General features: G+C 37.4%; 2 protein-coding genes across 2 annotated transcripts in view; both read right to left on the reverse strand.

The window, feature by feature from the left end:
- Positions 1–1,018: 1,018 nt before the first annotated feature.
- LOC116246390 (transcription initiation factor IIA subunit 2) lies at positions 1,019–7,903 on the reverse strand. Its single transcript, XM_031618249.1, has 4 exons — positions 7,753–7,903; positions 7,009–7,140; positions 6,810–6,860; positions 1,019–1,333 (listed from the first exon to the last, which is right to left on the reverse strand). The coding sequence occupies exons 2-4, from the start codon at positions 7,135–7,137 to the stop codon at positions 1,193–1,195; spliced, it is 321 nt and encodes a 106-aa protein (XP_031474109.1). The 5' UTR covers positions 7,138–7,140; positions 7,753–7,903; the 3' UTR covers positions 1,019–1,192.
- A 4,779-nt stretch (positions 7,904–12,682) lies between these two features.
- Positions 12,683–23,534, reverse strand: part of LOC116259622 (tRNA nucleotidyltransferase cca2) — a 48,695-nt gene continuing 37,843 nt past the window's right edge. Inside the window, exons 13-15 of the mRNA XM_031637481.2 lie at positions 14,755–14,910; positions 13,085–13,182; positions 12,683–13,011 (exon numbers count right to left, since the gene is read on the reverse strand). Coding sequence (XP_031493341.1) covers positions 12,907–13,011; positions 13,085–13,182; positions 14,755–14,910 — 359 coding nt within the window. The 3' untranslated portion in view covers positions 12,683–12,906. The remainder of the gene's footprint in view (positions 13,012–13,084; positions 13,183–14,754; positions 14,911–23,534) is intronic.

Genomic DNA, 23,534 nt, shown 5'->3' on the forward strand with positions numbered 1-23,534 from the left:
AGATCTGACAGATGCGATATATTTCAACTAAGCGGGGAGAGAAGATAAACAATTTTGCATAAGGAATGAATTGAGGTGGAGTCACAACTTTAAGGTATCATGCATGCATGCCTTATAATTACAGGCAAGAATAGACTTATAATTACAGGCAGGAATAGACATTTCCTCGTCTATGAAATGCATGAGACAAATTTATAAATTACCGTTTCTCGAGGTTAAATTTGCATAGGCAGATGAAATTTCACAACTGTGTCGTATAAACAAAGGGCGAAAGGAAGAAGCACTTTTACTGGAGCAAAAAGGTCGAAAAGGATGACGCCGCCAAGGAGAGAAAAACATCAGACCCTCAAGTTTGCCAGTGTCTGCTTTCAACATATCTAATGAGAGTAAAACGTAGCAGACCTTCAAGTTTGCCATTCTCTGCTTTCATCATATCTGAATCCAATAAGCAAGTTCCAGATGAAGTAAAAGTATATAATGGAACAAGAAACATAATTCGATGATTTATGTTTCGTCTTTTTTAATTTTGCAATTGATAAATTACGAGTTTATTTGAGAACTACACCGTAAGACAAGCAATCTCAGCCATTACTCATGGACGCACTGTTTTTTGAGTTACACTTAAACATTACCATATTATTTTATCATAAGTTGTTTATGCTCAGAAATGCTTCTGTATTGCCATAACCAACTGTCCCAAAATCAATCAAGTCGAAACCATTGGAATTTGAGCCGTTGCCTTCTTGAACCAAATATAGATCACATTAACCCAAAAGATTTTGCAAAAAAAAGAGAAAAAATATTAAAACAAGTTGCAACTGATTAGACCAATACAAATGCTGACCAAATATTAGATCACATTAACCCAAAAGATTTTGCAAAAAAAAAGAAAAAAATATATTAAAGCAAGTTGCAACTGATTGGACCAATAAAAATGCTGAATGGTCCTAGGCATTCCTCGTAAGTGCGACCTCACACGAGGACACAGCCACACACAAGCATGCATGAGCACACACCGTGTAAAAGAGAGATTTTTCAGCGTCATTTGTACAAAGCATTCTACAATGCAATAGAAGAAAAGAAGACCTGACTGAAGCCAGGAAATTTAGATGATTATCCTTCTTTTGCCAATGGCAGTAAAGCATTTCAAGTTTGTTCCACGACCTAGAGCGGGATAACCACAAATTCATTTTCACTGTGTGAGCAGCTTCGAGTCGCAAGCAACTATTTTTACCCTCCCAACATTTTCTTGGGTGTCTTCGTTCTTGAACGTTGCATCCTGTAAAATGAATGTCCAGACATTATCACAGAACCGATAGGTGTGCAAATGTCCCTGCAAGATTGAAGGCCAATCGGTTAAGAAACCATAACAACCAAAGATGAGCAAAGCGTCACTTCCAATAAAATAGTACAGACAGCGTTTTTAACTGGACATAGATCCACAAAACTTGCATTCATTCTGTCGCTATATAACTGTTATAGTAAGTCTCTAAATCAGAGTGAAAACAAAACCACGCTCATAGATCATCATGAATAAAATGAATAACAATAAAACAGAGGAAAGCAATAATAAGGATACTGAGGTAGGCAGCACCCAGGCCCCAAAGCTGTGTCCACATTTCATTCGCAAGGAGCAGCCATTATACGAGAAAAATACACTAACATATGAAAAGATAAGAGATTTAGAACTACAGTCTCTTAGGAAGGTCCTGGATCAATAACAGTGTTCGTTGACAAACTTCTGCCTACTCGCTAATAGCCAGAAGGCTATTCAGTAAGCACCAGCTGTCAGATTTGGGAAAAGCTCAAAGCTCCACTCTGCAAAACTCAGCAAAAGATTTTTTCACCGTCTTTAAGCAGACTTACAACTCCTGCCAACTGCACGTGTTCTCTGCCATCTATGTGTACACACTTCCAATTCCTGGATCCTCATCCCATCCTGCCATCTTAAACCTATAGCCAGCCACCATTCCAACTCTTCCTGAACCTCTATTCCCCAGTCTAACTTTAAGGGCTGCTCTATGCACATATTTCAAACTTCGAGGCTGCAGTTATTAAGAAGTAAGAACTGTTCATTGGTTATGTCAAATTCCATTCATCTTCCTCCATTACCACCATATTATCAAGTCATAGCAAAACTTTCAACATTAAAGGATAGCCTTCTAGTTAATGTTCTTTGTCATCCACCATTTTGACCAGTCACCAGACTCTCGGTGGTCTCCCAGAGAGCCCAAATTTCCCACAAAAAACTGCCATATTTTCTGTGTTATACTGCATTCGAAAAACAAATGTGTTTCATGCTCTTCGTGAGTACGCCAGAAGAAACACCAAGAAGCCAGTGAGAAGCCCAGTCTCTTCATTCTACTGTCTGTCAAAAGGCAATTTTTACAGCCTTTGTATGACACCCAGCAGGCTGTTGGTACGTATCCCCTGCCATAGCAAATTCCTCCATTTCTCTTTAGGACCCTTTGACCTCAATGCTTCCTATATGTTCTTTCTAAAGAAATCCTTCCCATTTGTACGGTACAATTCAATGACATCCTGTCTGAGTTCTTCAGAGGCTCTGACCACAAGTTCAGAGGAGAGGTTTTCTAATGCTGTCAAAAGTATCCTTGTCTGATGAAGACATTTCCAGTATATAGCACAAAGCATTTCTATGAAACCTCATCAGGTGCAGATTTACAAACCATAGCATGGTAAACCAAATGGAAACCTTCATAACCAACTACTCCTGTAAGCAATCAAAGAAACAGATGGTGTACTTATCATCGGACATGAAAAAATGAAAGTTACTTCTAGGCTTCTAGCCAAAAACAAACTTTGAAAATAATTGTGATGAGTGGAAGCAGTGTTATCTGTATCATACGATATGGATGTATCGTATAGGTCAGCAAAATCGGTATGATATGCCCACGATACATATTTTTCATGTGTATCGTAGGTGTATCAGTCGTATCTTACGATAGGGCTGCCCAGTGTAGTACGTATCGTACGATACGAGGCCATATCATTTACAAAATACGATACGATACACCTTCTGTATCGTAAATAGGGGGTGTATCGTGCCTGTATCGTACGATACTTACGATACATGCCCTTATATAGTACGATACAGTGCGATATGGGCTGAATTAAAAAAAGGGGACCCGAACCCCCCTTTTTCAAGTTTCTTTTATAAAAACTCACTCCTTCATTTCTAACCTAAAGATTGTGCTGCCTTGAAGGGAAATCATCGATTTTCACAGTAAAATTATCAATTAAACCATGGATTTGTGAGTAGGTGGCTAATTCCCGTTGGGAGGAAGGGTTTTTTTAAATCATGAAGATGGAGATGAGGATGAGAATGAATATGAATATGATGAAGATTATGAATGAGAGTCGAGAGTGTTTTCATTTTATATGTATTGACATTGAACATGTTCACAATTTCATTATCATCTTGTGATGTAATACATAACATTTAAAACTTGTTTTCTGATGTGTTATCTCATAGACTTATGGACCTTATGACTTATGAATCTATGGTTATGAAATTAAGATATACGTAATTCAGTGTTGTATGTATCGTAAATACGATACGATACACCCCATATCGTACAATTATGATACGGGCACCGTATCATACAATACGATTACGATACGGCATGATATGTTATGATACGGTTACGATAGGGCAAGATACAGGTACGATACGGTAATTTTTATTCATTTTTTATTATTTTTTGAGAATTTTTTATTTTTTTTATTATTTAAAAAAAACGATACGGTTACGATACGTTAAGATATTTTACGATCCAACGTATCTTAAAGCCAAACCGATACGGCTTACGATACGCTTTTTACAACATTGATGTAATTGTTGACTTGTGCTTTTTATATTGATATTGTCATGAATTTTGATGTTTACGAATGATGAACCGTAACTTTATAGCAATAATAAGTCAATCATTCTGTAAAACATGTTTTTTATGAAGAACATATTATTCTTGATTTTTACTATTTTTTATGAATTTTTCGAATTTTTTTCTTATTTTTTCTGATTTAATTTAAAAAAAAAACGATACGGTTACGACATGTTACGATATTTTACCATACAGCGTATCTTAAAGCCAGGCCGATACGGCTTATAATACACTTTTACAACATTGGGGCTGCTGTATTGTACAATACAATTTTTAAGAAAGGGGTACGATTCCTTTTTGATTGATTTCTGTTTCAAAACCACCTCTTCCCCTCCATTTCTAACACTTTTAAGACCTCTGGGAATGAGACTTTTTTACTAGTTTTGGAGAGAAATTGCGAATAAATTGTCGATTTGAGGGACAGACTGCCGATTTAAAAGGACATTTTCTCATAGGAAACCCATTCGTGTTTTGAAAAAACGGGCTCTTATGTTTCTTCTTCTACAAAAGTTATACAATCTCTCAAATTAAAGTTTTAAGTATATTTCTATTGTTTTATAAAGTTGATCATAGGCTTCCACATATTTTATGAAGTTATCTGTTTTATTTTTTTAATTTGTTGTCAACGTATTATGGCTTATGAATGAATCATGAATGTTTTAGGTGTGTGATGAATTTTATATATAGAACACATCTGTCACGATTTTTTTTAAATTTTCTCTATTTTTTATTTTTTATTTTTATGAATAAAAAACAATTTTACGATATGTTTACAAGGCGTGACCTACACTAGCAACAAGTAATGGTAATAAATACCTCCAGAGTACATTTAGAATTGCACAAAAGAGATATACCTTTAGAAGACCTCATATAAATAAATAGAATGTGATTGTACTTAGCATACGTACATATTGGCACACTTAATCTACGTGTACATTTTCGAGTCATTAAAGTACCCTCTATACCTTCAATCACAATCAGCTGATATAAACAACCACTTGACATATTAACTTTCATTTGATCTTGTATTTATATGATAAGGAATATCAAAAAAGCACTGATTCCACATGAAGCTTAAAAATGACATCTAACGACCTGAGGAGAATGAGGAGAATGACCTCTTATCAGAATAATTTTCTGCAATCCATTTCTCTGCAGATTTTACCATAGTTCCTACTATATTGTCGTGATACCCTCGAAAATTTTCACATATTACCTACTAGACTTGTTAAACTAGATTTTTTATACAAAGGTTCAGTGGGGCAGACGACGTGAACAATCTGCATAAACTCAAATCTTCCAGAACCTACGTAACCTTGAAAATTTAAAAAGAAATACAGCATATTTTCTATTTTATATTTGTTGTATCTAAGATATTCTAATCCCTATTTTCCCTCTTAAATCTTAATTTATACCATTTGCTCAATGCTTCATCAGCAGAAATAGATCTTTTCAACAGCTTGCCATCCTTGACACCTAATTTCTATGATCACCTCTAAGCTTAAAGTTTTGAGTCCATTTGCCTTTTGTCTCCACAATACTGTCTTTGTGCCTATCATATTCACCTTTTGCTAACTCCAATAGTTGTATCAAACCACATCCTAATACATGCATGGAGCATTTGTTAAGTAAATGCATATTATTTCATAGAAATAAAATATGACTTTATCATTCTCTTAAAGGATATTCATATTCCTATGTTTCAAAATGCATCCACTCATACCTTACCAGGACCTAAAAGTCCCGTTAAATAAGTTTTGTCATGCATCACATCACAAAATAACTAATAAGTACTTATACCTACTCTACACTTCACAAAATCTATCATCTAGTAGGATATCAAAACTCGCCAAGGCTTTGCCTATCATTTGAATCTTATTGCATTTGATAACAGTCAACATGCACTCTACATCAAGAAACTTGTCCTATAGCTTACCTACAAAAGTATTACCTTAAATTGGTCAAGCTTGATCTGTGGCATGATGTCTAACGAATGACATCATCCATGCCAAGTATCAAGAACATTTTCTCTATTCAGTTCACAAATGAATACATACTATTTTGGGATATGCCATAGAAGTCTCCACTGGTTGCTATGTCATTTCTTTTGTCTCTTCTATAATAAGAATCTTGATTGTTCTGTCTAGAATCACAGATTTCACAAGTTAACCACATTTCCATTCCTGAGACTTGGTTGGGTAACTGGTGGTTGATGTACAATTATTGCCACTAGCAAACCAGTCGACTCTTATATCCTCTTACATTCCCTGCCTTAGCATTTGCCTTCGGTGGACAGATAATTGATATATAACAGCTCCTTATCAACTCTGGTCCCCTGATAAACCATATTCATCTCATGTGAACCAAGGAATTCATTAGTATAATTGGAATTATTGCTTCTTGGAACCACAATTCCCTGTCTAAATGTTTGACAAGATGTACAGAATGACGCATATTCCTCATTTTTTACTGATGCTTTCAGAAGGGGCCAAAAACTCATACTATAACGGGCAGAAGTAGATCTAAGCCAAGGTACATTTGCATATTCATCTACAGTTTCACAACACTGATGTAACATGCATTTCTTTTTGGAGAAGCAATCAATTGACACGAAAGTACACCAATCTTGTGAAAAAAACGATCAAAAGATTCAAAACAGAGGGAAAGCCCTGTTGCAGAAAACGGTCGAGTGGCCAAAACGAGCATGATTCTACAACACAAAACACTGCCTAGATATTCCGTAAACCAAAAAAGTTGCAAAAGGCATTTTCCACATAAACCGAAATCTTCTTGAGAACTTATAAAATAATTTACGCTACCAGAAAAGCTTTCTCAACACATATCATGGTCTCAAATATTTCCGTAGTTTATGTCTCGATCAAGAAGAGCTCCAAGATAAACTCAGACCTTTATGTTGACTTTGCTTTTCACTTGAGTCTCGAGAGCTTCTGTCATAGACTGCATCAGAAACCCACAAACACATGTTACCGTCCGCACTCTTGACATATTTGTATCTTGACTTGTATGAAAATAAAATGACCACACATCAAACTAAAGAAATGAAAGACAGGTGTGACTACAAAACTAGCAGCAGAGAACAAGTTACCTTGTCGAACTGTACTAGCACTTGAATCGCAAGCTCAGGAGTAAGAGTCCCATTTGAGACCATTTCATCGAGAGTTTCAGTCAAGCACATCCCGATGGTCGACCTTCTGTAAAGCTCAAAAGTTGCCATCTCCTGGGAATCGACAGAGAAACTTACTTACATCCCAAAAGGAAAAGCAAAACAGAAAAAGCTATCTCCATCAGCTGCTAAAAATAAATCGAATCCATGGACACTGGAATCAACAACCACCAATTCCCTCCAAGGTCCTACCTCCTACATGACGGAACAAAAATCGTAGATTGACATGTACAACCAACAAGGACGAATAAAAAAAAAAGAAAGAAAGAAAGAAAAAAGAACCAAGACACAAACATCAGCTATCCAGAGACTAAGAAAAAATCCACCTACAAATTGCCGAAAAAAAAAAATCAACCGCATATGAATTAACGGAAGTTGTGAAACAAGTCCACCTACTCGGTTGCCTAAAGCCCTAAATTTAACCAAACATAGGAAAAGGAGAAAGGAAAGGCCAGAAGTGCAGAAAGATCACTATAAAACATATGAAACAAAGGAATCGATGATGAGGAAGCATCGCATTCATGGTTGACGGCAATTCGAAAGCCTCGAAGCGAACGCCTTTCTTGGCAACAGGAATATCGCAATCAAACAAATCCTGCAAACCAATCACTCCTAACCAGAATAAACCAACACAATGAAGACAAAAATTTAGGGCTTCGAAAGTACCAGGGAGAACTGAGACAAATCGAGATCAAACGAGAGAGAGAGGAAGAGAGGAAAGGAGAGATTCAAGATGACCTCGTATTTATAGGCCAAATTTTAAGATGTTCCGGTATTTATAGACGCGGTAGCTTCCCACGCAGTCGGTAGCGGAGGGAGCCGTCGAGCAGGGATTCTTCAATGGGTCGGATCTCATTATTCGACCCAGAAATTTTGGTGGATGGTCAGATCGAGCATTCATATGCAAATTTTTAATTGGTGACGGCACTAAAATATAAATACATGTATTATTCATGTGGGCCTCTCGGTGACCACCGATTCTGATCTTTTCAATGAGAACTTGGAATCTACGTTGCCACTCTAAATCTAATGAACATTAAACATATTTTCTTTACATTCCACTCAAATATGGATATAAATATGAAAGAAAAAAGAGGTTTTTAATATATATATATATATATATATATATATATATATGTTAGATGCCAGATGTTGTTAGATGGTTAAAAACTAATGTTAAAAACATCATAAACCTACATTGTAAATTGTTGTTAATGCTTATGTTTTGACTACTAGTGCAGGTTCTTTAAGTTTTAGTCATCTAACAACATTCAACCCATAAATAAATTTTCCTCAAAGAAAAACTGATTTAGAAACCGGAACTCAAGACTTGATTTTAACAATGGGAATCTTAGCACAAGTCGGGTGGAGTCAATGTCCAAATATATACAGTATACTGCTGCCCTACAGTAAAAGCTTGAGAATCTAACCGAATATAAGATATTGGAGGCAGATCCGTATGGTTGATCCAATTAGATCAACTACAGAAGATATGTGACACGGAATAATGCTATATATATTCAATAAAATAAATTTTTAAGTCCTAACTAGCTCATATCAAATAGTTCAGAATGTTTGTAATATGTGGGTGTATTTTATAGCATTGGATTTGAGATCCGAAGTGATTTGAGATAACTGAAAATCTCAGATCTATGGATTTAAGGACTGATCTCCTCCCATCCGACCTTGAATATGAGGTTTTACTATTCTCGGAAATATATGTACGAGAATCTTGTCATTCATGTTCCTCCCTTATGTTTCTACACAATTTTTTTCTCAAAGATTCGTTATGGATCAAGTCTCAACCCTGACAATGCAGTCCAAGCTCTTTCATGGTGGTGTCTTCAAAAAGGATGAGTAGAGGTTTTCCTCTCTAGAAGTGGAAATTTGTTGTTAATGGAGATGGAGAGGGGGAAGTATGTAATGAATGACCCCATTTTTTCCCTTTAATTTTCTTCTTTTTTTTTTTTTTTTTGATTTGTTATGCATGGAGAAAACCAACTTGTTCACTTGTGTAAAGACTCAATTTGAAGGAAATATCAGTCACTTGAAAATGGAAGGAAAACAATAGATATTCCAAAATCCATATTCATAAAATCAACATCAAACATCATAAGAAAATGCATTATTGGAAATCAACTGTTTAGGTGGAAACGATCAGCCTTGAGATCCACAAGTAAACATTTCTCCACCCTCAACTCATTTACTCTCTCCTATCCAAAAAGAAAATATGAAGTGAGAACTAGGAAACAGTTTCACTATATAATCTTTCTTTTGTCCAATTTTAGCTTCAGGGAAAGTAACCCAACCAAGTCAAACAACTAAAATGATTATCACAAGCCATGCTACCTTAACAAACACATGTTCATAATGGATCAACACTTAATCACATGCTTCAGATACAACAAGCCGTTGAGCATGCAATCATGCATGAATTGTAAGCTTATTTAGTTACTCAATACTGGTTTTTGTATTCGTTATCATGCTTACATAATTCAACAATCTAGTTTGTTTTAGTTATCATCCATGGGCGCTAATGGGGTTGCACAGAGTCAAGTTGAGCTCGAGCTCAGGTCGAACTCCACAAGACAGGCTGCTCGACTTGATGATACAACGTCGACCTCAAGTTCTACCTATGTAACTCGCTTATGCTAATTAGCTTAACCGCTCTCGTTTCTTTTAACTCATTTAACTCGTTAAGTCATTTAATTCCTTAACTTGTTTAACGGATATCCTTTAACTAATTCAACTATGAACAACCATCTAATAGAGAATCCAAAGAAATAATGCACATACTTTGCATGCAAATATCCCCTAACGAAAAATTCAAAAAAACAAAAAAGATCTCTGTCATAACACATCTGTGGGTTGAGCTAAGTGGAGTTTAAACGAGTTGAGTTCTTACAACTCGAACTCGACTCGTTTAACATTTTGAACACAAATTTAATCTCAAGCAGACTCCTTTATAAATGAGTCAAGATCAAGTCAAGTTTTTACAAGCGAGTTCGAGTTGAGCTCAAGTTGGCTTGACTTTTTGTGCAGCCCTAAGCACTATGAGGGAATGAATGATGACGATACTCAAAGGCTGGGTATATTCATGTAAAGCTTCACACCTAAGAGTACTTCACATATATTTTAACATTCTCAATAACTAAATTAAAGCACAACGCAAGTACTAAAGTCGCAGATCGGTCACTATTATGTCATGGTGGGGATGGACCATACCATGGTTGATATGTCTGAACACAAATAAGTGATCAACTGAACTGCTACATATAACAATAAATTTAGCAAAAAAAGGGTGACGAGCATTCAGATCTTCACTTCAGGCGGAAGGGCAAATTCCTTACTTCACTATGCCACAAAAGAATATGTGCCTTCCAGTTCTACTTGCCACTTAGCAATAATTGCAGATATAGGAAGGTTGAGAGTACAACATAGGAAGCCAGGCATTGCCATATAAGATAGGATCCAAAAGATAGGCTCCAAATATATACTATTTCATAGTATCCAATACTGGAGTTGAAGTTCAAGTCATCTTTGAGTATGCATTTAAGTTTGCTAGCCAAATGTTGCATATCTAATTTTTTTCACTATAGAAAAGGCTATGTGTGCAGCCTAAATCTACCGGAACCTGACAGAGATTCAGCTGTTTTTGCCTAAAATCTCACGCTGAGGGGATAAAAGAAAATCGCTTTCACCTCAAGCTAGCAGAGGCTTTTGGATCTTTTTCCACCGCCCCGAAGAAAGACCATTGCCCCCAACCAGAGGCGGAGGGAGGGGGGGCCGCCCGGGCCATGGCCCGGGTGAGCCCAGGAAAAAAAAAATTTTGACATTGAAAAATTCAAAATTTTTTAGTTTGGCCCGACCGGTCGTTTCTCGTCGCTCTTCCCCGACCCTGGCCCGGCCAGCAAATCGTCTTGGCCCGACTCTAGAAAAAATCCTGGCTCCGCCCCTGCCCCCAACCCCTTTCATCCCCAGGGATACAGAGCTTGCTTCGAAACCTTTTTGAGGTCCAGAAAGGAAGCACACATAGATGGGGCGACGATTGACGACTGCAGTTTTCGAACTTTGACCCCCTTTTTCGAACTTTGACCCCCTTTTGTGTAGTCTCACCTTGCCATCCAGTGCATTACCCCACAAGTGATAACTTTACACTTACAAAAGCACAAACTGAAATTACATTCGAAGGGTCCGACACTCTTTAAATAGCTTGACTTTCAGTTACAAGGTGGGACACCGTGGTGCCTAGTGTCGTACACCTAATTTTTCTTTGCTAGAAGAGGCTACATGCATGCATTATAAATTGTCAAATTGTATAACCCCTCCTAGTGAGCACCACATTATTTCATTCATTCACATTTGTCACATATAAATAACTAGAGGCACGCTTATATTCTTAAACAGTCACAACCAACATCATGTATTTATTTTCCAGTGATCAACATAGAGTCGTGTTTCATTTTATGCTATGGTATTATCATTCACATATCTATTGATCCTTCCGAAGAAAGTAGCTAAAATTTTTTTGGAGTCGCTTTTTTACCTCGATATGAGATCCGATGCAATTTGAGATTATTAGGCATTTCAGATCAGATGGTTTTAGGTCAGGCCCTTTGCCATACAACCACAAATATGAGGTTAGGCTATCAAACATACCTTTGATTTACCATAAGCTTAACAATGCCACAATGTTCATACTATCACATCTAAAATCGATCATATCATACCGATTATTCACTTCTCGCACCTGTTTCTAATCCAGCCACTCACAAATCTGAATCTATATAACATAGGAATCCAAATGATATAGACAAAAAATAATAACATCAAAATTTTGGCCTTGATAACTAAAATTTTAATAAAAGTTTAGAAACCAAGGTATCCAAACCTATTGCAGGCAACCCACCCAAGAAAATAACCATCTGAAACTAGTTGTGCAGCGGACGAATGGACCTCAAAGGACCCGGAGGTCTGGATTTGCTAGACACATCAAGGAACCTGTCCCCAACGAGGGGGCTTAGGACAGGCTCAAGTGCAGGGGAGAGTATGAAGAAAGGACGGAGGTGGCGCAAATTCAGTCCTTCTCAGCATAGCTAAATACATGTCCACCATGGATAACTTAATCCATGTAGTGGAAGCAGGGCAAGAAGAATGAGAATTTCAACAGGTGTAAATTAGTAAAATACTACTTTTGCAACACATGACAACAATGCGCATGCAGAAATAACAGCTTCCCAACAGAATGAAATCGATTAATTACGATGAAGAGAGATCCCCACGATTCTTTATTCATGTAATATCTGATCCCACAAAGAAATGTGATGTGATTCAATTGCACGTTGCTATTGTATACACCAATTACTGCCTTCCACCAAACTGCATAGAATGCCAGCAGTGTACTAACAACTAATTACAGGATTGCGCAGCAACTATCAGATAATGTAAACCCATACCTTACGGGTAAAGAAAGATGAGCTCAGCTCGGTATATATAAACAGCAGATGAAACGCCAAGAAAAAGTAGCCCAAAAACTTCTGGAGGTCTAATTTTGCTCAAGTCCAAGTGAAATGCAGACACCGACCAAAAAATTGAGTGGGATGCAAACCCTAATGACCTTTAGCTACACTTTACTTGTTTAGCATTCGTTTCTCGAAGCCAGTCAGCACAGTCAACAAAAGTACCAGAAGGATGGGCAAGTTGCCATTTTAGTAGTTTTTTTTTGCCGCAGATTAGAAAGCTATGTTAGTATTATACAAGCTATGACCTTTACATATTATGGAAAGTTGATTCATTACCCATTCTCCAATCTGAGGACTCTCAGCTACATTTTAGTCGTTTAGCATTCGATTCTCGAAGCCAGTCAGCACACTCATCAAAAGTACCACAAGGATGGGCAAGCTGCCATTTCAGTAGCTTTTTTTGCTGCAGATTAGAAAGCTACGTTAGTATTATAGAAGCTATGACCTTAACATATTATGAAAAGTCAACTCATTACCCATTCTCCAATCTGAGGACCACCATGTTTAAGTCCTAGAATGCTCATGACAGCTTTTCCATCTAGAAGCCTTTTCATCTTCCATACATTTTCCAAATCTGCAATAAATAAGAAACAACTCCTGATTTAAGTCCTCCAATGACAATATATCAATAAAAAATGCTGGAATGATAGAAATCATTTGGTTGTCTTATTGACATTAGGGTGCAAATGAACTGGATCTGGCAGGCATTCAACTTTTTCTGTACTAAATCCAAACTCCCCATGTATCTCGTTTGTCCAACTATAATCTTTTGAACTCTTAGTTGGTAGTTATTAAACTGCATTAAGAGTAGGGCTTTGCAATTTTTATTGAATCAATATGAATATGTGTTGAATCCAATCAGTTCGAACCACTAGTCCATTGCCTTGCAAGATAGAACTCTCTCTCTCTCTCTCTCTCTCTCTCTCTCTCTCTCTCTCTCTCTGTGTCTCTCTCCACCCACACACACACACACACACATGCATCTTAGTACACTGTACACATGAACCAAAAGGTATAAATTGGCTGGAAGTTAGACAGTATACGAACTATTGTGCACATGAACAAAGGGATAAATAGATGGTGGAAGCTTCAGTTTTAGATGGTCTATATCTAATGTACACATGAATCAAACAGTATAAATTGATAATGGAAGGTTCAGTTTTAGAAAATTCATGGACTACTGTACACATGACTCAAAGAACTATTGAACGCATAAATCAAAAGGTATAAAATTGACAGTGAAAACTTCAATTTATACAGTCTATGAATTAAAGAAAATGCATTATGCTCCATATGCACAACCAACATTAATATGCCTAAGACTCCAGATCAATTTTAGGTAATGATACTATATGAACAGAATCATGTGCCCTGAGAATTGAAACAACTTGCTATATGTGCTAATGTCGCATGAGCAGAGAAATTGAAAAAATAGTTGAGCCAGCTTAGTATGCAAACAGCAAAAGACATCAGTCTAAGACCAGCCAAGTTGATAGCACAAAAAGTTCCTAAAATCTAACATCTCTAGTACCTCTTGATTATAGAAAAATTGTAGCTAACAAAGCCTAGAAGAAAAAGAAGAAGAAAATAAACTCAAGTCAAAAAAAATTATTTTATGATCCTCCTTGTTCCACTAAATGCTTGCATATATCAGGCATGTTACCCACATTGAAAATATATGTTGAATGCATACTAAAGCTACTGATAAACCAGTCTTAATCCTGCTTATCTGCTATGGAATTCTGTTTTCACAGCACAATATACAGAAAGTTGATATTCACAAGAGAACAAACTATCTGCTGCCTGATTCCTTCAAAATGCACAAAGACTAAGAAATCAAATGTACAATAGATGCTTCGGTTGCAAGACATTTTAATTTTCACAAACTTAGACATATTTGGCCTCAAAGTGAGCAGTGAAATAGAAAATAATCTCTGGGTCCATCAATTACATGGCAGACAAAACAACTAGTTGAATTATGATATAGAGACTCTAAAATGATCCAATGTACCCTAAGGACAAAATGAGCTCGCAAGGACTACAAACTGAAAAAATGGCAATTTTGAAATGAATAAACTTATCAAACCTCAAGCAAAGCGATCAAAGCAAACAAGAGAGGAAAACGAAAAAAAACAGCAAAACTTACCCATGTCAAGGACAGATTTCTCTACTCTTCTGTATAATTCAACCCTTTCACTCAAGCTGACATCTAACTCTTTGGCAAGATTGTTTTTAGGTGGCAACAAAGAAGATATCAACAAAGCTACCCGCCATAAGTCTTTGATTTCCATCAAGAGCAATCCTGATCAATAAAAGGTCACTTTGTTCTCATAATATTTTTTTTATATAAATGTTAAAATATTGCATGCATGATCTATAGATGCACAAGATTGTTTGACGTGATGGTGGAGAAAGATACTCTGCACTTCATATATGAAAAGTCAAACAAAACAATTCACGTCATATAGAAACATGTCCAAACCAAATTATATGTGGAACAAACATCCATGGGCTAGGCATTTTATATACAAACAATGTTCCAAAATATTTCGTAAAAACACCCTAAAATGCAATCCATCTCTTCAAATGGCTGCCTAGAAATGCATATAGGGAAAAATGCCTTACAACCTACTCATGGAGAAATGCTCTAACTATTTAAACCTACAAGCCCTGGTTGTTGACTTTGACACATTGCAGAACCTATGTTACATGGACACTCCTATGCGCGAAGTGTCAATGTCAAGAACTTCTGGAAACTGAACCTGATATTGCGATTCCTTGCATATTTCTTAATGGTCTTTTCTCCTATTTAACAGAAACAACACTTCTTCCTTTTTATCCAACTATAAACAAAAGAAGGTAAGGGTTGAGATGCTTCCCCTCTTTTGCTCCCTTTCCATTAGTAAATACACTACCCCTTTCTTTTAAACTAAGTCATACACATGTATGTTTATGTATGCATTTCAATTGTTGGCTCCAATAATGAATAACACCAAAAAGTCATAGACGTACTAGAAATCCTAGTTCCTATGCAAACATGCGTGTGTGTGTGTGTGTGTGTTGACTATGTACCTATGTCACCATGGTACGTGGGAGAGACCCGAATACACGTACCGGTACGCTGGTACATCAAAATGGGTACGCGTGTATGGTTTGGAACGTTTGGATCTGCTTTCGGGTCAGAACCATATCCAAACCATAACAATAGGTTAAACTGCTTCACCCGCGACGCTCAACAACTTTCTTCCCCCTCACGATTTTCTTTGGTCTTCCGGTGGAAGCTTGGGCCACGACTAGCGACGGATGGCAAGTTGGCAACGACAGGCAGAAACTTTCTGTATATGACCAATGGATGCCACTGTGAGGATCCCCTTTCGCATACTTGTCTCTTCACCTTCGTCCTATTCGGGAAGTCACCTCTTTCTCTCTGCCAATCTTACTATCAGGATTCTCCTCTTTCTACAATCTTCAGAGAGAAGCTGCCTCTCGCTTGCCCTAGGCTGCTTCCCTCTTCCCAATTGATCCACTCCTAAAGGGTCGAGAATTCTCATTATGGTGAAATGGTTCTAACTAATTCGCCACCGATGCTCTGGTCATTCATCCATGGCGTCTCGCTCATTCTTGCCTTTTTCAATCTCTAACCAACCCTCCTTGTTGATTTATGTAGAAACACGAGCACAGAGAAAGAGAATATGAAGAACACACGATGTAACGTGGAAAAACCCTCAACAAGAGGAACAAAACCATGGATGAGGAGGAGCTGGTTGCCCACTAGCCACCAGACTCTCTCTCTCTTAAGATTTCATTAACCATAAGGATTAGGGTTACACGACTTAAGTAATGCCCAACAAGGGCTACAAGATGGATCGGGTATGGATTCGGACCCGGTCCCAAGACCCGTCTAACATACTTCAACACTCCCCCTCAAGTTGGGCATACATATCAAACATGCCCAACTTGGATACATTTCTCTCGAATGAAGTTGAAGATAGAGCTTTCGTCAGAACATCAGCTGTTTGGTCTTCAGATCTCATGTAAGGAAGTACAAGTTCTTTAGCATCAATTCTCTCTCGAATGAAATGTCGGTCAATCTCAACATGCTTTGTTCTGTCATGAAGCACAGGGTTGTTGGCCAAGTTGATTGCAGACTTATTATCGCAATACATCTTCATTGGTTCTTTAACCTTTATACCAATATCCGTCAACAATACTTTTAGCCACAAGAGCTCTGAAACTCCCATAGCCACTGCTCTGTATTCTGCTTCAGCACTGGAACGAGAACACACATTTTGCCTTTTACTTCTCCACACTATGAGATTCCCTCCCAAATAGATACAATAGCCAGAGGTGGACCTCATAGTGTCAATACAGCCTGCTCAGTCTGCATCTGAATAACCTTCAATCCCAAGAGTGTCTTGCTTGACATACAAAAGACCTTTGCTAGGATTTCTCTTCAAGTAGCACAAGATCCTGTCAACAGCCTTCAAGTGGGCATACTGACTCATCACATTCACAGCAAAGGTAATATCAGGTCTAGTGAGAGTAAGATAAATCAACTTCCTTACAAGACATTGATATCTTCTTTTGGCCTCTTCACAGAGAGGCTCCCCATCTCTAAGACTTAGCTTATGGCCAGCATCTAGAGGAGTAGAAGCTGGTCTACACCCTAATTGTCCGGTCTCCTTTAACAAATCTAGGATGTACTTCCGTTGATTTAGCACGAGGCTAGTCCCAAACCTAGCAATTTCAATGCCAAGGAAATATTTCAACTTACCAAGGTCCTTGAGATCAAACTCGATCGCCAACAGTTTCTTTAACTTAATTATTTCATCTTCATCATCACCTATGACAATCATATCATCAACATATACCAACAAAATAGTAACCTTTCGTACATTTCTCTTCACAAAGAGTGTATGATCTCCATTACCTTGATGGTATCCACATTGTCTCATGACAAGTCTAAGTCATTCAAACCATGTTCGAGGAGATTGCTTGAGCCCATATAAAGTTTTCCTTAACTTGCAACATTTTCCAGGTTCCTCATATCCTGGAGGCATACACATATATACTTCCTCTTCAAGGTCTCCATTGAGAAATGCGTTCATGACATCAAGTTGGTACATCTTCCACTCCTTCATCACAGCTAAGGAGATAATGACTCTGACAGTCTTCATCTTCGCAACAGGAGCAAAGGTCTCCAAATAATCAATCTCATATTTCCGACTAAACCCCTTGGCCACAAGACGAGCTTTGTATCTTTCAACACTTCCATCTGGTTTGTACTTGATGGTGTAGACCCACTTAGATCCAACCAAGTGAGCCACCTCAGGAATCTTTATAACTTCCCATGTCATGTTTCTTCTCAGGGCTTCCATCTCTTCTTGCATTGCATAAGTCCACTTGGGATCACTTTGAGCCTCAGCAACATTCCTGGGAATCATAGCCAAAGAAAGAGAAGATACAAAACATTTGTAGTCCTTGCTCAGTCTAAAATATGAAACAAAAATACATGACCTGACACCTTTTCACAGGGCGATGGGAAGCTCTTCATTTGCAATAACAGTCTGAATCTCTTCTTCAACAGGTTGCTTCTGAGCACGACTTGGGTCATCCAGGGAAGGACTAACTGGATTGGGAGCAGAATTCTCAGCACCTGTCATCTCCTCAGTACAGACCCTTCGCCTAGAGTAAACTTGCCCAAACAGACGATTGCATTCCTCTCCTGCCCCAAAGAACACTCTCCATTTTTCTCTTGTTCAAGCACCTCAATAGAAGGACCAATGGATTCACACCTGTAGTCTAAAAAATCTGTAAACAGAATTTCCTGACTCGAAGAATACTCTTCCTTTGACATAGAATTCTCCCCCTGAAGAGGATTCTCACCAAAATAGGAAGCATGTTCAAGGAAAGTGACATCTTTGATAACATAAGCACGACCAGTGGAAGGGTCCCGACACTTATACCCTTTTTGAGTGGGAGAATAACCTAGAAATACGCCCTTAATAGACCTTGGATCAAGCTTTTTAATGTGAGGACTATGATTGTGAATAAAGCAAACACAGCCAAAGACTCTTGGTGGAAGAGAGAAAGGTTCACGACTCCCCGGTAACATAGAGTGAGGCGTCTGCCCATTCAACACACGACTAGGCAAACGGTTTATAAGATACGCACTGGTAAACACAGCATCCCCCCAATACCTTTTTGGAACATGACGTTGAAAAAGAAGAGCTCGAGTCATATTCAATAACTGACGATTCTTTCTTTCAGCAACTCCATTTTGAGGAGGAGTATAACTACAGGAAGTCTCATGAACAATTCCCTTTTTTCGAAAGAAGTTATCAACAGACTGACACATATACTCACGAGCATTGTCAGATCAAAAGGTCTTAACAGATGCTCCATATGGAGTTCCCACATAAGCAATGAAAGTCTCTATGGCAGTAGGAACTTCACTACGGTCTTTCAACAAGTAGACAATAGTGTTACGAGAACAATCATCAATAAAGGTGATAAAATACTGAAAACCATGATAAGAAGGAATCCCTGAAGGCCCCCACACATCAGAATGAATCATGGCAAATACCTCATTAGACCGATGGCTAGACAAAGGATATGAAGCCCTAATATGTTTGGTCAGGTGACAGACATCACAGGACACCATAGTCATGTTAGAATTTAAATATTAGACATTATGTAAGTATACATATGTTTCATATATGATTTGTATATATGAATATCTATGTATGCATAGGTGTTATGTATTTTATTTTATTTGCTTCCTTTTCTTTTTTATGTATTTTTTATTTCTTTTCTTTTTCTATTTTTATCTTTTCCTTTTTGTAAAAGGGAACTAGCTGTTGGACCAGCTTCCAACGGCTAGATTTCTAGCCGTTGGAGCTGGCCCAACAGCCAACTCCTCCTTCTTCTCTCCCTTTCATTGTACTATATATATGGGACTGTTGTCCCTTGTTTGGTTAAGGCTTTTAGGCCTCTCTTGTGTATTCTTCTCTTGAGATTAATAGATTTGGTATCTTCTCCTCAAGTTTGAGGCTCGGTTGTGTATTACCTATTGAAGTTGTTGGGATCTTCAAGAGTGTATCTCTTGAAGCATTTGTATTCTCAAGATCAGGCCTGATTTACATGGTATCAGAGCCTCGTTTTGGCTCTTTGTGTTGCTGTCTTTCAAGCTTGGAAGATCCAATTATTACTCTTTCCTTGGAGCTGTGAAGCACTCCAAGTGTTCGATATATTGTTGGCTGAAATTTGACACAAGAAGGTGTTGTTATTTTGCTGGCCTCTTTTGGTGATATTTGTGATGGGATAAAGCTCCCTTGGTGGTGAAGATTGTGGCAGTCTTTGACGCGTCGAAAGCTTCATTTTTGTGTGGCTGTTTTTCATCCTAGCACTACCTCAACGTCTCTTTTACAAGGTACACATTATGGATGAAAGAACTTCCTCTACTCCTCTTCCCAAATTAACTTCATCAAATTATGTTTCTTGGGCAAAAACTATGGAACATTTTATTAGAAGTAAAGGCCTATGGGGACTCGTTGATGGGTCAAAAAGTGAACCTCAATTAGTCCTCACCAAGACCATAGATGGTAAAGCTCAAGAACTAGATGGAGTTGAAAAAGACAAGGCTATGAATGAATATGAGAGAAAATGGGAAGAGTGGAAGATAGGACACCACAAGATTATCACTTGGATTATTGCTTGTGTTGATACTACAACCATGGGCCAAATAGCAAAACATAATTTTGCTCATGAAGCTTGGGAATTCCTCAAGAAAACCCACACTATGAAGGATGTGGCCTACATGTGCAATCTTCAAATGAACATTGCAAGTCTCCAACAAGGAGACAAGTCCATTAAAGAATATGTTGGAGAAATGGAGCAATTATGGGACGAACTTGCTCTATTTGAACCCGAATGGTATGATCCAAGAGACATTGGAGTTAGAGAAAAACAAATCCAAAGGGAGAAATTTTATAAATTCATTCTTGGTCTTAGATCGGAATATGATGGAGTCAAAACTTCCTTGCTCCATAGGCATAAAGTGCCATCTATGAACGAAGCCATAGCGGAACTTCAAATGGAGGAGAATAGACTCAATTTTTCAAAAGACAAGAGTGAAAGTGTTCTTGCTACCTCAAGACCCGGTGCTCATATGAGAACTTATAGGCCTCCTCACTTTAATCGAAACTATGAGCATAGCAATAATGGCAACAAGAAGATTATATGTTTCCATTGTCAAGAAGAAGGACATACCAAACTTAGATGTCCTAAATTGAGGAGATTTGATAAAAAGACAAGTGTGGCTGGGACAATGTATGAAGAAAGCAATTTGACCTAGACAAACTTGTAAGTGCCCTCCAACCAAAGCTTATTGATGCTCTTCAACCGCTTTTCAAAGGAGGAGGGACTTCTCCAATCTCCAGAGCAACCGTGGCATCTACATCATCAAGTAAGTACTCTTGGATTCTTGATTCCGGAGCTTCATTTCATATGACCCCTTGTAATTCTTTGCTTACCGAATGCACTAAGGAAGAATCGTGCCCATTTGTTAAAACCGCCGATGGAACTCCTCTTGAAATCAAATGTGTTGGGAATATTGATCAAAATTTTAATTCAAAAGTTTTTAAAATACCAAAAGTTAGATTTATTCCCAAACTTAACTTAAATCTCTTGTCGGTTTCTCAAATAACAAATCATGGATGCGATATTGTCTTCTCACAAAATAAATTTTTGATACAGGACCATCTTTCCAAGAAGACGATTGGGGAAGGTTCTAGGAAAAATGATCTCTACTATGTTGACTATTTGGATCTTTCCAACCCTACTTGCAATATAGTCAAGAAGAGTGACATTCAAGTTTGGCATCAAAGACTTGGGCATTCAAGTTTAGGAAAAATGTCTTGTATCCCTTTTTTGGAAGAGAAATGTAAAGAAATGATCTCTTGTGATGATTGTATTAAAGCCAAAATTAAGGCTTTACCTTTTGGAAATAGAAATTTTGTTGCAAAAGCACCTTTTGAATTAGTGCATTCTGATGTATGGGGTCCCGCTCCTATTATGTCTAAAGGTGGTTTGCTTTATTATGTCATTTTTGTGGATGATTACTCTCGATATGCTTGGGTTTACTTTCTTAAACGCAAATCGGAAGTCTTTATGAATTTTAAAAACTTTTACAACATGATCAAAACTCAATTTGATGCAAACCTTAAAATTTTTAGAAGTGATTCCGGGGGAGAATTCATTTCCAATGAATTTGAAGAATTCCTAAAAGAAAAGGGAGTTATACACCAAAAGTCTTGTCCCAAAACCCCCCAACAAAATGGAGTCGCCGAAAGAAAACATAGACATATTCTTGAAACAACAAGAGCTCTTCTTATATCAAAAAATGTTCCAAAAAATTTTTGGGCTGAAGCAATTTTAACATCCATTTACTTGATTAATAGAATGCCCTCTAAAGTTTTAGAAAATATTTCACCTTTTCAAAAACTTTTTAACTTGGAGCCAACTTATAAAAGATTCAAAGTCTTTGGTTGCAAATGTTTCATTTTAAATGACAAAAATGATAAACTTTCATCTAGGGCTATTCAATGTGTCTTTATTGGCTATTCCGAAACTCAAAAAGGGTATAGATGCTATGATATTGAAAAAGATAAGGTGTATGTTTCAAGAAATGTGATATTTTTAGAAGAAGAAAATGGCTTTAATGAAAATAAACCCAAGCATGAAGATGACTATTCTTTTTTATGGATAAATGATGATGATGTTGATAATGATGATGATGTTTTGCCTTCTTCACATAATGATGCTCAAAATGAGGTTGAGAATACTCCTTTTGATAGATCTTCACCAAGAAGTGGTGGATCACCAAGAGAAGTTATAGTTTATAAGAGAAGGTCTCAACAAAACATCCAAGAGTCTCAACCTACTCTTAGGAGATCTCAAAGAGATTCTCATCCACCTCAAAAATTTGTTTCCTATGAGTCTTTTTCCCCAAAACATAGAGCTTGCTTATTAGCTATTCACTCTCATGTTGAACCTTCATCCTATCTTGAAGCCAAAACTAACCCACATTGGATTGAAGCAATGAACAATGAACTTAGAGCCCTTGAAGACAATAAAACTTGGGACATTGTGTCTCTTCCTATAGGGAAAAGAACAATAGGATGTAGGTGGGTTTACAAAGTCAAGACTAGAAGTGATGGATCACTTGAAAGGTATAAAGCTAGACTTGTTGCCAAAGGATATGCCCAAGAATATGGGATTGATTACGAAGAAACCTTCGCCCCTGTTGCTCGTATGACCTCTGTTAGAGCTCTTATTGCCATTGCCTCCATTAAACAATGGTCTATATATCAATTGGATGTCAAAAATGCTTTTTTGAATGGATACTTAAATGAAGAGGTATACATGGATTCATCCCCTGGGCTTGATTTACCTCAAGGAAAAGTTCTTTATCTTAGAAAGGCATTATATGGCTTGAAACAAGCTCCAAAAGCTTGGTTTGACATGTTTAGCAATGTTATGTTCAAACAAGGTTTTAAATCATGTTATTCTGACACTGCTATGTTTGTTAAAAATACTACTATAGGTATAATTGTGTTACTTTTATATGTAGATGATATGATTATTACAGGTAATGATGCCAACGAAATTATGCAGGTAAAAGACTTTCTAAAGAATGAATTTGAAATGACTGATTTGGGTAAACTAACATATTTTCTTGGTATTGAAGTAGCTTATAGTAGAAGAGGATACTTACTCTCACAAATGAAGTTTGCCAATGACATTATAAGCAGATCAGGTATCACTGATGACAAGGTGGTAGACACTCCTGAAGCCTTAGGAGTAAAGATGAAGATTGATGATGGAGAAATTCTAGAAAATCCCACTCCATTTCGTCAATTGGTT

Source organism: Nymphaea colorata, chromosome 1, assembly GCF_008831285.2.
Source record: "Nymphaea colorata isolate Beijing-Zhang1983 chromosome 1, ASM883128v2, whole genome shotgun sequence".
Taxonomy (NCBI): domain Eukaryota; kingdom Viridiplantae; phylum Streptophyta; class Magnoliopsida; order Nymphaeales; family Nymphaeaceae; genus Nymphaea; species Nymphaea colorata.

Excerpts from the sequence above, each read along its gene's own strand:
- LOC116246390 (XM_031618249.1), bottom strand. The coding sequence starts at position 7,137 with ATGGCAACTTTTGAGCTTTACAGAAGGTCGACCATCGGGATGTGCTTG. Across the intron at positions 6,861-7,008 it reads TGCTAGTACAGTTCGACAAG|TCTATGACAGAAGCTCTCGA; the intron begins GTAACTTGTTCT and ends TTTCTGATGCAG. Across the intron at positions 1,334-6,809 it reads AAAGCAAAGTCAACATAAAG|GGACATTTGCACACCTATCG; the intron begins GTCTGAGTTTAT and ends TCAATCTTGCAG.